This window comes from Engraulis encrasicolus, chromosome 11, assembly GCF_034702125.1.
Source record: "Engraulis encrasicolus isolate BLACKSEA-1 chromosome 11, IST_EnEncr_1.0, whole genome shotgun sequence".
Lineage (NCBI taxonomy): Eukaryota > Metazoa > Chordata > Actinopteri > Clupeiformes > Engraulidae > Engraulis > Engraulis encrasicolus.
The window spans coordinates 33782147-33798594 of record NC_085867.1 but is presented as its reverse complement, the minus strand read 5'-3'; the positions used below and the strand labels follow the sequence as shown (position 1 = coordinate 33798594).

At 46.1% G+C, this 16448-nt stretch overlaps 1 protein-coding gene across 1 annotated transcript in view; it reads right to left on the bottom strand.

Annotated features, from left to right (window-relative positions):
• Window positions 1-15423, bottom strand: part of pappaa (pregnancy-associated plasma protein A, pappalysin 1a) — a 262469-nt gene extending 247046 nt beyond the window's left edge. The window contains exon 1 of the mRNA XM_063210503.1: window positions 14159-15423. Within this exon, the coding sequence (XP_063066573.1) occupies window positions 14159-14552 (394 nt within the window). The 5' untranslated portion in view covers window positions 14553-15423. The remainder of the gene's footprint in view (window positions 1-14158) is intronic.
• Between the last annotated feature and the right edge of the window lie 1025 nt (window positions 15424-16448).

Here is a 16448-nt window from a genome sequence, read left to right as displayed (position 1 = left end):
TGTAGCCTGTTTGAAGGGTAAGGTGCTCAGTGTGTGTTTTCTGTGGGTGAAATGTAGAGTGTCTTTCCGATGTGCTCTGTTCAGAGGAGTTTCAATTCAGCTTGGGGCGTTTGTGTTGTGGTATGTGTGTGTGTGTGTGTGCGTGCGCGAGCCTGCGTGCGTTTATGTCTGTGTGCAGCATGGAGTCTACGGTGTGTGCGTGTATGCAGACCCGTTTCCATGAGTGTGTGTGTGTGTGTGTGTATGTGTGTGTGTTTGCTTGCAGAGCATGGGGGCAACCCCGAACGATGGCCTTGGCTGTGGAGTATTATGGTCTGGCAGGGCAGGGTGGGGGGTTGGGGGGGGGTTGCTAGAGGAAACGCCTGTCGTCTATCAGCTGCTAAGGAGCGCTGCTTAAACGCCTGTGGGGCGCGCTGTGTAAACAGCTGTCATAATCCTGCCACGCTCAATTCCTCTAACACATTACATTTACATTCAGTCCAATGGCCTCACCGCCTCGCATGGGCGAGCAGAGCACACATACACACACAGACATACACACACAACACATGCACGCACGCACACACACACGCATGCACGCACGCACACACACGCACACACACACCTCACCAAACCTTCCAAACCTCCACACATACAAACACACATATTCGCAGTATATGCATTGCACACCCAAACACACACACACACGTGCATGCACTCACAAACACATGCACACGCACGCACACACACACACACGGGGGAAGAGGAGAGGAGAGGAGAGCAGATGGGGGGAGAGGAGAGTAGAGTAGAGGAGAGGAGAGGAGAGGAGAGGGGTGGGAAAGGCGATGGGGGAGAGGAGTGGATAGGAGAGGAGAGGAGAGGAGAAGAGAGGAGATGGGAGGAGAGGAGATGAGAGGAGAGGAGAGGAGAGGAGAGGAGATGGGGGGGAGGAGATGGGGGGGAGGAGAGGAGAGGAGAGGCTTGAGAGGGTGAAGGGGTGTAAAGACAGGGGGCAGTAAGGGAGGGGGGTGGGGGGGGGATGAGGTGCCGTAGAGGTGGGGGCTGGCTGCTGGCCTCTCGAGTGGTGTGATGGAAAACAGGTTCATGTCTGCTCTCTCTCTCTCTCTCTCTCTCTCTCTCTCTCTCTCTCTCTCTCTCTCTCTCTCTCCAGTGCCTGCCTTCAGCTGGGCACTGGCAGTTGGTTCGGCGTGCAGTGCATGCTGACTAGCACAGCAGAATTTGTTCGCTCTCCATTCCATCCACTTGCTCGGAGTATCACCTGAAGGAGTGGAATTTTCCACAGATTCCACAGTGCCACCATTCCAATTTCCCAAGCCCTCACTCTGCCCCTTGGTCTGAACAGAAAGAACACAAGGGCAAAAGCAAACAACAAAGAAGCAGAAGGAACTAAGACATTGGCCCTCAAAGAGATTGTTTTTCTTTCTTTCTTTCTTTCTTTCTTTCTTTCTTTCTTTCTTTCTTTCTTTCTTTCTTTCTATCTTTCTTTGACCTCTCTTCACTTTGACCTGGAATTGGCATGTCAAGGTGTTTCTCATTTTCTCGACCCGACACCCTCAATGACTTTCATGCCTTTTCCTCCTGATACACTAGTAAGTGTATATTTTGGGCATCAGACGAGGGCTGGTCTGGAACAAACAAAAAAAATGGCCCGGACATTTCTGGCACTTCACACATGTACAGGCCCCTGTCGTACTAGCCTGATTATCATCGACTTTCAAATGTCTTCCAGACTTGGTCTGACCAAGAGCATAACAATTAACATTTCCCAAACGGCCTCCCTTGGTTTGCTAAAGATTGTTTGCTTCCCAACAAAGTGGGAGGAGTTCCCTATTTTGTGGGAACTCAGAAAGTACTTGCATTGCTCTTGACCTGACTGGTAGCAACGCTGAAGCTGTTGTGTCACTAGGAGGGCAAGGCCTGGCTACTGTCGTACTAGTGCAGGGCTATATCCTGATCGGCTCCATTTTCCATATTGACGATGGACCAATTGGCGACTGCCTTTAACTCATTATAGCCAAAGCCCTTTTTGGGAAAGGGTGCCCTCTGCCTATTAAAACCTAAATATCTCAGCCTCCGAAGCATAAAAACATAAAATAAGTGGCATTTAAAAGCTGGGACCCTCATTTGGCATTAGAATATTATGTTCATTCAGCTCTAACATACCCACATTTAGAATTTTAAAAAACTAAAATCACAAGAGCCTAAATGCAGCGTATATGTCGCTCCAGGCTAAAATGGGTTAAATTGTGGGTCTGGTAGGACTAGTAGGCCACTGGGAGAATGCCCTGTATGCCAGATCATCAGTCCAGCCCTGGCCATCGTATGCTGGTTTACTGAGAATCTCGCTGGCTTTAAAGCAACTTGACGTTTTTCAGTCAAATGTAAAAATGTAAAGATTTAAAGAGCACATTTTCAGTTTTATCTCTACATGCATGTCTACAGTAGCCTACCTCTTAGGCGAGACATTTCTTGCCTATACAACAACCCTAAAACTATGACATATGAACAGGGAAAAAAACGACTCAGGTTACAACAGAATGCAGTGGCATAGGGATGGTTTGGTCGAAAGACTTTCTGTATTTCTGAGCTGTAAAAAAAAAATTCACTGTGTGTGTGCGTGTGCGTCCGTGCGTGTAGGCTATGTAGCTTGTTTCCCGCGTGTGTGTGTGTGGTCCCAGAAATCATGCCACCTGTGCTATGCTGAGTGTGATGAAATGTAAGTCCAATACATTTGCTTAAACAGATTTGTTCAAATTGCTCGAGAAATACACAGGAAAACAATCTCCGTCCAAAATAACGGACTGAAATGAGTAAAAAAAAACAGGTTTGCATGATGTGTTTGCCAAGCTTTGATGCCGATACACTAAACAACACAGACACACAGACACACACACAGTCACAAAATCTCGTTTCTGTTAACTGTGGGGACCCTCCGTTGACTAACTAAAAACTTATTTAAAAAATATTGAACTGTGCCCAGACCAAAATAAACCCTGAACCTTCTGTAACCTGTCAGGAACTTTTGGAGCCCACATACATGAACACACAGAGACACAGACACACACGCACGCACACACGCACACACACACACACACACACACACACACACACACACACACACACACACACACACACAAACACAGGTCTCGTCGCGTCAGCTACTCAACCATGCAGGTCCTCCACTGGCTGTGTGTGTGAGTGTGTGTGTGTGTGTGTGTGTGTGTGTGTGTGTGTGTGAGAGAGAGAGAGAGAGAGAGAGAGAGAGAGAGAGAGAGAGAGAGAGAGAGAGAGAGAGAGAGAGATAGAGAGAGAGTGTGTGTGTGTGTGTGTGTGTGTGTGTGTGTGTGTGTGTGTGTGTGTGTGTGTGTGTGTGTGTCTAATCAGCACTATCTGCCCCCCTCTGGCTGTTGCTTATCGCACCATCTTCCATGGGAAAAGAGACCTGTGCCTGTGCGTGTGTCCCTGAGTGTGTTCTCGCCTGCCCTGCCCTGCCCTGTGTATCCCAGCGTTCCTGTTTTCTGTTTTCCCCGTGTCCTTCTGTCTCCCTGACCGTGTCATCCTTGTTTCCCCTCATCCCCATGTCTCTGTGTCACTGGGTGTACCTGTTCCAAGTAGAAATGTACAGGATCCAAGATTCGGTTCCGGATCCGGCAGGATAATAGGGTTTTTCAGACTATCCAGATCCGGCAGGATCTTAAGCAGTGGATACGGTATCCGGCAGTTACCTAAAAATCAGGATATGGGGCATCTCTACTTTTTACGTAGCCTAGGCTTTTCAGTCAGTCTTTCACAACCCCAATCGCTGCATGGAGTGAAAGCCCTTTGGAAGCGGCCGTTGAAGGCAGTGTGGCAGTAAGCCAATGAGTCTTAAAAATAGTTTGCGCCAACATAATAAAAAGGGCCAACCCTTTCGTAGGATCCGGTTCCGGATCCGGCAGGATCTTAAGCAGTGGATCCGGTATCCGGCAGGATCCTAAAAATCAGGATTCGGTGCATCTCTAGTTACAAGTCTCTGTGTCACCGTGTGTACCTGTTCCAAAAAAAGGGCGCTTTTGCAAACCTCTGTAGTTAGGAAAGTGGGTTACACTTTACTTGACATGTTGCAGCATAACACATTCATAGCAGCTGATATACACGTTGCATGAAGGATGCATGACTTTCAGACATTCAAATCAAACCTTTTATAGACATGGAAGGCAAAAGGACAGCAATATAGGTCCACTATAGGTTCATGAAAGGTTCGGTATGAGGGTCATGAAACAATCATGAATGCTTCGTGCAGACTTTATAACAGCTGCTATGAATGTGTTACACAGGAACACGTCAAGGAAAGTGTTACCGGAAGATGCGTAGGATATTGCCCCAGCGCGGTTGTCTTTCAAGTGTACAAAAAAAATGATCCTGCATACTGTCCCCTCCACCAGCAAGTTGTAATACAACGTTTCGATCATCTGACATTGAGGAACGTTGCATGACCGGCAGTCATGGGCAAAGAAACTCAAGAGAAAGAACAATCTCTTGGCGGGGAATGCATTGGCCACGGTGTAGTACGGGGGCGTTGCCTGAGGACACGAGTGGATGGAAAATTAACTCCCTTGCGCATGGTCATTGGTCAGTGGGTGCGATGGATACCATTTTCGTACTCCCTTGCACATGGTCAGTGGGGGCGACACCATGATGGATAATTTGTGGCCAAGTAACGGCAGCTGTTGGTCAGCAGTAATTGCTGGGGGTAATTAAGGACAGCTGACAGACATTCACGCTGTCCTATGACCTGTTCCACAGTGAATAACATTTCCGTACTCCCCTCGCCATCATTTCATACTACGCTGTTATGACGTGAGAAAGCCCTCTTGTCTCAAGCCTCTTTGGTCATGGGTAAGCGGTTAGGGCGTCTGTGACGACTGCGCCTCTTCATTGGCGCGGCTGCGCTACATCACGCTCCTGATTATCAGCGCAGTGGGCACACCTGTGCGCAATTCTCCTCCCCTCTATATAATGGACTCATTTCTTGTGCACAATGCCCGTGAGCTTAGACGCCACGCTGGTCATTTGATTTCTGTTGCCTTTAGTTTTGTTTTTCCTTGTCTTTACTTTGGTTAGATTTGTGTTTTGAATTTGCGACTTGCAAGTACTTAAAGTAAAAATAAGTTTGGTAAACTTTGAAAAATCTGGTTGGTTGTGTCTTATTGGTTATCTTTGTTACATTTTCTGAGCCGAGTGTAACAGCGTCAGACTTGTAGCCCAAAGGTTGCTAGCTCGACTCCCGACCCGCCAGGTTGGTGGGGGGAGTAATCAACCAGTGCTCTCTCCCATCATCCTCCATGATTGAGGTACATTGAGCATGGTACCGTCCCGTCGCACTGCTCCCTAGGGGCGCCATTGAGGGCTGCCCCCTTGCACGGGTGAGGCATAAATGCAATTTCGTTGTGTGCAGTGTACAGTGCTCACTTGGTGTGCTGTGGAGTGCTGTGTCACAATGACAATGGGAGTTGGAGTTTCCCAATGGGCTTTCACTTGCACTTCATGACCGAAACATCGTGTTAAAGCTTGCTGGTGGAATGGAACTGTGTGCCCGATCTTTTTTACACTCACCATGCGTACCTGCCTGTGATCCCTACTGTCACTGCTCCCCTTTTCTCCATGTCTCTCTGTGTCCCGAAATTGCTGTATCACTGTATCACCATGTGCCATTGTTTCCCCTTGTTCCTTTGACCCTATGTGTCCTTGTTTCAGTGTTGCCAGATTGGGCGGGTGCCCGCCCAATTGGGCTACTTGGGATGAGCGTCGGCGGGTAAAAAGGGGAAAATTGGCCATTTGACGGGTTTTTTAGCTGTTTTGGGCCCATGGAAGTCAATGTAATTTGTTGAATTTGGGCGGGATTTAGTGAATTTTGGCGGTTTTTGAGAAGCTTTTGGGCGGGATTTGGGTCCGACACATTTGGCAACACTGCCTTGTTTGTGCCTGCCTGTCACTTTGTCTATGCACACACGTGCCCCTGCATCACAGTTATTCCTCCTGGTCAAAGACTGGATATGGGTCAATGACGTTTTAGTACTAGCACATGTCAGGGTGGCACAATGGCAGCTAATGCGACGATTGTATGGATTAAATTGTTTGCTTGTTTGTTTGTTTGTTTGTTTCTAGTGGGTTATCTAAGAGTCATATGCATTGCAGCGCATTAATTACCAATTACTAATTAATTCATGGGCATTAGCTGTTGTTGACGTCTAAGCCCCCCTCCCACCCCTACACATAATATACATCCATCATTTTTATATCTAAACCTAATTTAGTGAATGTATATTGTATTGTAAACTGTTTTGTTGTAACAAAGAAACTTCACTAACGTGTAACTTAAGTTCTATGAGAAACGGGCCCCTGTATACAGCATATGATGTAGTAGTGTAGTAGATGTAGTGTGTGCACTGCCAACATAAGGATTGCATATATAGTCCATGTGTTGCGTCATCATCGTTTTATATATTTTTGTATGGAATTGGCCAACACCACCACTCCATTAGCCGTTAAAAGCCACAGCACATGGCACGGAATGACCTCTCGTGACCCCAGTGACACTTCCAGGTCACCAAGAGAATTTACAGCCACCCACACGGCACGGCACGACACAACACAACCAGAGTTGCCAGATGTGTCTGATCAGAGCCCGCACAAAAGGTTCTCAAAAACCGCCAAAATGCGCAAAATTCCGCCCAATTTCAACAAATTGCATTGATTTCTATGGGCCCAAAATTTCCATTTTACCCGCTGACGGCCATCCCAAGTAACCAAATTGGGCTAATAACCGCCCAATCTGGCAACACTGAACACAACACAACACTATTGAGGCCACCCACATGCCGCTTGGCCTTTCTTACCCTCCCCACTATCTGGCTGTGGCCCTTTTTTATTGTGACGTCAGACGCCGGCGATTAAATGCATTTGAAGTAAGTATACCGTAAGTTGCATCTGGTGGCATAGCCGTACACATTTACACACCACTAGGAAGACTCTGATGAGTAACGTGTCGTCGAAACGTTAGTCTGCACTGTTTAGAATATACACATATAGATATATGTATAGGTATGTGTATATATATACACTTATATACAGCTCCAGGCCTTTTTATTAGAATACCATGAAAAAGTTGATTTATTTCCATAATTCCATCAATAATGTTAAACTGTCATGGATTGTAGATTCATGGCCCAGTTTTTTAACTATTCCAATCATTATTTTTTTTTCTATTTATATACGTTGGCCTTCCAGCTCAAAAAACCCATGAATTGGGGAATTCGCATTATTAGAATATTGTTATAAAATCACATTTTTCTTCATCAAAATTCGGGTCACATTAAATCAGTTGAAATTTGGTACTTTCTACATAACATGCAATGGTCAATACTTGGTTAGGACATTCACTGTCTTCATAATGGCCAAGTCAATGGCAAAAACAGTGCATGGGAGTTATGGAAGCCCAGATATCATTGATGCTTTGCTGTCAGCTGTTCTTGTTTGTTGACCTGGTACCCCACACTTCACTCTTCAATATACCCTGTAGATTTCCATGCCACGTTTTGGTGCTAACTCACCAGTTTAATTCTAAATAACCAGAAATGAAACCCCATTGAAAATGAATGGGGTTTAATTTCTGTTGAGTTAGAATTAAACTGGTGAGTTAACACCAAAACGTGGCATGGAAATCTTCGGGTATATTGAAGAGGGAAGTGTGGGGCACCAGGTCAATAAACAAGAACAGCTGACAGCAAAGCATCAAGGATATCTGGGCTTCCATAACTCCCATGCACTGTTTTTGCCATTGACTTCAATGTTAAACGCATCATGGCCATTATGAAGACAGTGAATGTCCTAACCAAGTATTGACCATTGCATGTTATGTAGAAAGTACCAAATTTCAACTGATTTAATGTGACCCGAATTTTGATGAAGAAAAATGTGATTTTATAACAATATTCTAATAATGCGAATTCCCCAATTCATGGGTTTTTTGAGCTGGAAGGCCAACGTATATAAAAAGAAAAAAAAAAAATTATTGGAATAGTTAAAAAACTGGGCCATGAATCTACAATCCATGACAGTTTAACATTATTGATGGAATTATGGAAATAAATTAACTTTTTCATGGTATTCTAATAAAAAGGCCTGGAGCTGTATATATAAGAAATAACATGAAGACATCCCTGTGGCACCATATTTTTTCATTTTTATTTTATGCCTGATCCTTCTCTGGTTGCACAGAAGTGTCAACCTCAGACGCGCAGAGTTTGTTTTTCCTTTGTTCTCAAATACACACAGCACTGTTCTCTGTGGTACTCTGCCTGAAACCAGTAGCCGTTTTTAACTCATTCACTTCAAAACGGAACATGTTTGACGTCATTTTGAAATAGGCATTGCAAAGGGCTGTACACACACGTCGCTGCTAGTTACTCACTCAGCAAATTAAAGGAGAATTCCGGCCAGTTTGGATTCATATCCCATCTTGGGTGGACCCAGGGAAAAGGATGAAAGGGAAAACCGCGAGAAATTTTCATGCGTGCTGCGCAAAGTTGTTCAATTGCGCTGTTTTCGGTTAAACCCTGGCCCGTCGGGCACGTATTTGACCTGTTTTAAAGCTCCTAGCGTGCATTAAAACCCTTTTGACGCTTTGGCCGTGGTGTGTGTACCCATACAAGTCGATCTAGTGGTTCACAGTTCCATTAGGTAGCACAGGTACGATACAACAGGAGTTTTCAAAAGTGGCGCGACAGAATATTTGTTACAGATAAAGAATTATTGCCACATGTCGCATATTTCCCTGGGTCCACATAAGATGGGATATGAATCCAAACTGGCCGGAATTCTCCTTTAACTCAATAGAATGTCAATGTGTTCCAGCGAGACGAGCAGGCGAGTACTGTACAAGCGATGCGATGTGGGCAGATCCCAAGTTGAAAATATTTAACTCAGAGCGAGGCGAGTAAGCGAGTAACCAATTGGAATGCCGAGGTCGGTACTTCTCGACTGTGCATTGGCAGTTAAAGCCGCGGGAACTTTCAGCGAACGTTCCATGAAAGAGTGGCGAGTGGGCGAGCAAGCGAGAAGCTAGGAATGTGTATGTACACCGCTTAAGGCAGAGGACGCTTACAAAGACCAAGCCATGGAATCCCATTGTGTAATCATGTAAAAAATGAATGAATAAATGAAAAAATGAATAAAATTAAAATACGTACTATGAAATAATGCATGTGTTTGTGTGTGTTGACTTGGCATAAAATAGCAGACAATTATTTTTAAAGACGCTAGACTTCTCTTGACTGTTCTCCATTTACTTGGTTACATGTTGCAGTCATTGTTAAGCCTCAATACTACTGAGGCCAACTGAGGTCAGCCCAGCCTAGCACTGGTCTGGCCCCAGTGATGGACTGGTTATCTGGCATACAGGGCATTTTCCCGGTGTGCCGATAGTTAAGGACAGTCATGGATAAGCGGTTAGAGTGTTGGACTTGTAACCCAAAGGTTGCTGGTTCGTCTCCCGACCCGCCAGGTTGGTGGGGGCAGTAATCAACCAGTGCTCTCCCCTATCCTCCTCCATGACTGAGGTACCCTGAGCATGGTACCGTCCCGCCGCACTGCTCCTTGGGGCGTCATTGGGGGCTGCCCCCTTGTACGGGTGAGGCATAAATGCAATTTCTTTGTGTGCAGTGAACACGTGTGTGCTGTGGAGTGCTGTGTCACAATGACAATGGGAGTTGGAGTTTCCCAGTTGAGCTTTCACTTTCGGCTTTCAGTTCTCAGGAGCAGATGCTGTTTGTTGCTGTTTTCCCGTAGAGACTGGCCAATCATTTAGATGGGGCGGCCCCATTGATTCATCTTTAATAAAGACAATGGACTGAATAATAATATCATAGAAAAACAGGGGGGGGGGGGCTGTGTGAGGGTCTATGCCAGAAACAATGCCTGGGCCATTTTTCAATCCCGGGCTGGCCCCACCTAGCCCAACCCACTTGGCCTCTCCATTCATTTGTTCTGACCCACTGGGCCTAAGGTCTTCAATGTCTCTCTTCAATGTCACTCTGCTCGGAAACCATGGTCCCATCTCCCGTTCCTCCCTTATGCTTGTGGCCTCACGATGACATCACAAGGATGTCAAGGAGGATAAAAGTTTAATAAAATATCTTGCAAAAGGGCAATTCAAAGGTAGCCTGGGCAAATAGCCGACTGTTGACTCCGTCAATCTGTCTGGCAAAAGCCATGAGGAATCCGTCTCCGTGGACGATGGGAGATGGTCTGATCTTGCTCTATCATTTAAATTAATTGAAGTTCCAAACTCGAATTAAAACCCATATTGTGCTTTATTAGCACACCTGTTACGTATAGCGTCAGAAAAAGCATACAAATAACAAAACGAAAGTGTGAATATAGTTACCTTAACCAATCAGTAACGGAGCTCGCGGGTGAGTTCTACGTCACCACTCTCAACTGTTTGCTGATTGGCGAAACACTGAGAGAACCGAGCTCGAGGCTTTTGCCAGACGGTGTGGAGCCAAAATCTTTGGGTGGAGTACAGAGGATGGCGTTGCGAGGCTAATTCAAAGGTCTGACAGGGAAACTATTGTTTTCTCCACAAAAAGGTGGTGTCAGCGAAGTGTGAGGCCACATGCATAGTGAGTTGAGGACGGGAGTTTGGATTATGGAATGGACCCCATCAGTGTTGCCAGATGTGTCTGATCAAATCCCGCCCAAAAGGTTCTCAAAAACCGCCAAAATGCGCTAAATTCCGCCCAAATTCAACAAATTACATTGACCTCTATGGGCCCAAAACGGCTGAAAAAAACGCCAAATGGCCAATTTTTCCCGTTTTTACCCGTAGACGCTCATCCAAAGTAGCCCAATTAGGCGGGCACCCGCCCAATCTGGCAACACTGGACCCCATCATCTTTGACATCACTACGTAGTATAAAACAGAAAATACGCACATGAGTTTCAATTTGCGATATGACACAATGTTTGACAATGGACATCCGCCATGTGTTTGTGTGTGGCACAGAAGATTACTATTGAGTGTGTGTGTGTGTGTGTGTGTGTGTGTGTGTGTGTGTGTGTGTGTGTGTGTGTGTGTGTGTGTGTGTGTGTGTGTGTGTGTGTGTGTGTGTGTGTGTGGCCTTCTGTCTGTTCCCCCTGGCCTTTGCAAATGAATTATGTTATTAGCATTCGATCCCCTCTAAGTCTGTGCCGTCTTTGGGGCCAGGACTACAATGTCTGCGTCATCCAGCCATGCACGCTGTTTAGATGACGACTACGTACGCACACGAACACGCACACACACACACACAGAGACACAGAGACACACACACACATGCACAGACACACAAAGACGGTAATAGATTACGCAATAATGCAATGTGGGATGTATTAGGTTGTGTGTATTATATGGAGATGCAGGCACAGGCTAATCCCACAGGGTGTTTGTGTGTGTGTTTGTGTGTGTGTTTGTGTGTGTGTGTGTGTGTGTGTGTAGGGGTTGCCCCCCCTCCCCCCAGCCCCTGTGTTTCCTGTCCAGATCACCAGAGCATGGCTCAACAGATGCCAGCGACACACACACACACACACACACACAGAACAGTGTTTGTGGAGGACTGGCTGGCATTGGCGGGCACTGGATGGCTGTTATGATCAGTCATCAGTTATAACAATATCAACCCGAAAAGAGAATGGAACCCGACGTAGGGACCCCGATATGGGCTGTGGGTCTCAGACTGTTATGGTGTTGGTGATGTGATTGAATTATACATCTGAGGGGAAAATAATGACTTTCGCTAACTCTAAGAGAGAAAACCCTTTAATGTCTAGTTTCCAGTGCCAGCCATCTCTCTCTGTTTATCTCTCCGAGAAGCTGAATTAGACTCGAGTGGACTTGATGGCAGTTTGACTCTGTTTCTCTGTCCCGGTGATAAATCTGTGGTCAAAGTGTTATTGGGCAGGCTAATCCTAATTTAGCCAATAAATTGGACCTGGAACGAACTGCAGCGTTGCAAAATGCTGTTTAGACTGAGGAAACGAGAGTTACCAAGACTGAGTGCAAGCATGTGTGTTTGTCAAACATGAATATATCCCGGGTCCCTCTGGCGACCACTTTGTTCCTTTTGAATGATTTTGGGCAATGACTAGTATTGTAAACACCGCGCTAAATGGCTCCGCGCTTGGCACTCGCGTCTCCTGTCCAATATGAAAAAGAAAGATGATACCCACAGAGAAAACAACGGCGGGGACCACGATTACGGCCAGCAAAACAACAGCACGCATCAGGACAGCTGTACAAAAACACAACAATACTTTCTGTCAAAACAACAGGACGGGATAGGCGTTCTGTAGGATATGTCTCTGTTCTTCTATGCAGGAGTTGGGTTTAAGAGATTAGGCATTATTCTACTCTATTCACGCACTTTTCTCTCTCCCGTGAGATTTGAAGAATGCGTATCTTAGAATGGCTCATTTAGCTTTGAAACAGACGTAAGCCGTTTGGCACATTGCACCCTCAGTTTTTTAAGCAAGTGTATGGAAAATACTCTCATCGCATGGATTAACACGGGTGAACCCCATATCCTCTGATCGATAACGACGGCTTGTGCGTCCTTCGATATGCTAATGCCTCGGATGGACTGCCAGTGGCAGTCTGGCTGCTTCAGACATCGTTCAATAGCCTACCGATGATGTCATTCCCACGCACGAAACTGCTGACAAATATCTGAAACTAAGTTGCTCTGGCTGCCTCCCTAGTGCGCCAAGCCGAGTCGAAACGCCAGTAGCCGAAGTCTGCGCTTGTTAGTGTTTCACACATCGCCTGTGGTGTCACCCAGTACAGCCGGAGAGGATCACAAACAAGTCTAGTTTTGTGACTGCTACGCTCTCTGTTGGCAGTGTGGGGAATGGTGGTAGAATGGAGACACCAAGCACCAATGGCGTGATATCATACATTGAAAATGAAACAAAAGCGTAACAGTCAAATAAAAAAGAATGATAAATTACTTTGCTGAAGTCGGACAATCTCTTGGCCGTTTCGATTGTGTCTCCAAATGTTTGCGAGCCTGTTACATGTTACATGAGTTCAAATAATTGCAGCTTTCCCCATTTGCAACCCCTTCTTATGGTATAGTAAAACGTCAGGGTACACAGAAAACAAAACAAAAATATTGATACATCTAAATCTAACAACGGTTCTGTAATGTCTTTTTGGCTCGAATGAAGAGGGGATTGGAGATGATTGTGCGCAACTGTATGCGCTTTAACAGAAGGCGGGACAGCCCCATATAACTCTGGGGTAAACACAGCCAAATATGACGGGGAAATGTACGTGGAGGGAGGGAAGCCCTGGAAAACTACTCTGGTACTGTAACTCCAGCCAGTGCATAGCGATTTATTGTGAAGTGAATGAGCGGCGCGTACCGAGCGCATTGCTTCTGAGTGGCGACATAGGCTAACGCGCGCAATACAGTTGTAATCGCAGCCTTCTGAGATAAGCAACCTGCTCCAAGGAATGGATAAATAAATTAGCCATGTCCAGGGTGTCGCGGAATGACTTTAACGTCATGCCATTGCTCAGACAAAAACAACCTCTCGGAGACATTCCACAGTTTGGGAATTTGACTTCTGAGATGTGGACAAGTGACGAGGTCTGCACACAAGAATTTGCCAGACATACCGGCTGTTAAAAACACTAATGAAACCTGTCCCGATTTTCACCTCTGGTTAATGAAGTCCTTTCCCTCTGGTCTCCCACCTCACAAAACCAAAACATAAAGCACTCTTGATTATAACAACCTGGTCTGTTAGGCTGTGGAGACTCCTATTAACAACATTACGTCATTATTATACTGTGGCTGCCTGCATTTTTAAAAGCTTAACCTTAAATGCTGATAAGCGCCAAGCTACTGCAACAGGCGGTTATGGATCCCTCATTTCTCTACTGCTTAAGTTTTTGTGTCCCTGTTTCGCAGGGGTTGAATAGCTAAGTATATCCACTCTGGTTTTCTATGCTTCTCTTTTTTTTCTACTACGGCATGATGTTAGGCGCGCCAACCCTCTGCCGCGAGATCATCCCATTCATTCTACTCGAGCGTAAAGAGGGAAAGTGTTTTGCCGTCGGTTTTATGTAGCCTACCTGCAATTACTGTGGGCGATCGCTGACCTCCTTCGGGTTTGACCCACATCTCGAGAGTAAAATTTCCCCGCGGTATCTCCACTCCAGGCTTAAGTCGTAGCTGATCTCCTCTGCCGGTAAAATAAACTGCTTTCCCCCGACCAGATGAACTGTCCTCAGCCTGGGAGGAGCGCCGGCGCTGGCGGGGCAACCGCCGATCCAAGCCGGGCAAGGAACGTTTGCCCCGGGGCAGCCGAGTGGCACAAGCCCCTGGGAAGGTCGCTTTGGCGTCTCTTATCCGCACCAAGTCTCTCTTGGATCTCCCCTTTCTCCACACTGTCCCGCACTCTGATCCAAAACACAACATGAGGATGACAAGGCAGGGTAGCCAGGGAAGAAAACTCCAAACTTTCATTTTTTGTTTCAAGATATATAAGATAAATAAGAAAGATAAATGGGATGGTGCAATAACACAATTTTTTTTTTAATCCTCTTGTCACACTATTCTTCAGATCTTCAAAGTCCTTCCTTTGGATTTTTACAAGCGCTTGTGAAGACGGAGATTGGAGATAAACAAAGCCATGAGGCGATGCTGTTATTTCCCCTCTTATAATGTTAAGCCACGACCCCCCTCTCTTACCCCTTCTTTAAGCAAAAGTGAGTCTTCAGTGGAGATTGAAGGGTAACGGGTAGTTGATTCATGTATGTGTTCCACGGTGCCCTTTCAAAGAGTCTCGTAGTCACAGGATGACTAACAAGTAATCAATCAGAGTGGGGGGTTCTGAGTTGTGTCCCCTCATTACCCCCCCACCCCGGAATTTCAAAAATGAGTTTATTTGCAGGCACCCAGTTGTCCGCCAAAGGTCCAGCACACCTTTCGCCCTCCCTTATCCCAGTCGTAAAACTGTATGAAAGAGATCACATGTTAAATGCAGAAGACGAGACAAAATCAACCGACCAGTCATACTCGTCAAAATGATTCAAGAGGTATTTCTCTTAACTTGCTGGTGATATTCAAAAGTTGAAATGCACAAAATTATCTTGTAAAGCGAGAGAGGGCTGTCGCACTCAGCATCGCGAATCCTCCTCATTGATTTCCCAGAAGCGGACACCACTTGGGGAGAGAGAGAGAGCGAGGTCTGGACGCTCGCTTGCACTGCCGTTTCTGAGTGAGTCCTTCACACACGCCTGCAGACAACCCATGTTTCGATTGCAGCCGCTTTTTTTCCTTCTTCTTCTTAGCCGAAGTGGGAAGTCACAGGTAAGAACAGACGGAAACAGCATTGCTCCCTTCGCTCCTGTGGTGGGATGGTGTTTACGGAGTTTGAAAGGAGCACTCGTGTCCCTCTAGTGGTTACAATTCAAACAATCTCATTCATTTGAACGCTTTCACATGGTTTCAAGTGCAGATAAAGCTGAAACGCAGATGGTTAAATCTCCTGTTCTTTTCCTCCATTGAGACAGTCGCTGGTGGAATGCACGGCACAAAAATCAACCCAGGACAAAGTATGCATTCCATGCCTTTACCGGTCTTATGACAGAAAGAACCAAAAAAAGTTACAGACAACCTGTAAGTTAGTTGTTAAATCAAATTAATTACGTCAATTTAATTTCTTACATTTGGCCAACAAGGCACTGCAATTCACTCATGTATTTATGAAGCTATACAGAACTCAACTTTCTCCCTCTCCTACGCACAAACAGAGAGAGAGAGAGAGAGAGAGAGAGAGAGAGAGAGAGAGAGAGTAGAAAACAAACAGACACAAACACACATCTAAAGGGTCTAGCTAGCACAAGCAAAGGAAGTCATGGGAATGTATGGGCAGCCTTGCAACCAAGTCAAATAAAATGCCACTGACCGCCTTCTCTCTCCCACACAGCGAAGACCATCTCTCTGCCGGGAGACTGTGTGGAATGCCATGGAGTCCTTTGTCTCGGGGTTGTTTGGGGCAAACGAACACTGGGGCCGCTACAACTTCCCACCTACTACCATAAAGTGTGTGTGTGTGTGTGTGTGTGTGTGTGTGTGTGTGTGTGTGTGTGTGTGTGTGTGTGTGTGTGTGTGTGTGTGTGGGTGTGGGTGTGGGTGTGGGTGGGTGGGTGTGGGTGTGTTTGGGGGTGGGAGTTCGGGAGGAGAGGGGGGTACCAACATTAAATATTTACTCCAAGCCCTCATACTTTTCTAGGACTGTGAAAAAGTAAGCCCTTAAGCTTCCCCCTTTGTGTGTGTGTGTGTACGTGTGTGTGTGTGTGTGTGCGCGCGTGCGTGTGTAAACAAGAATGGGGTGGGAGAGTCAGCAGCGGTCAATGT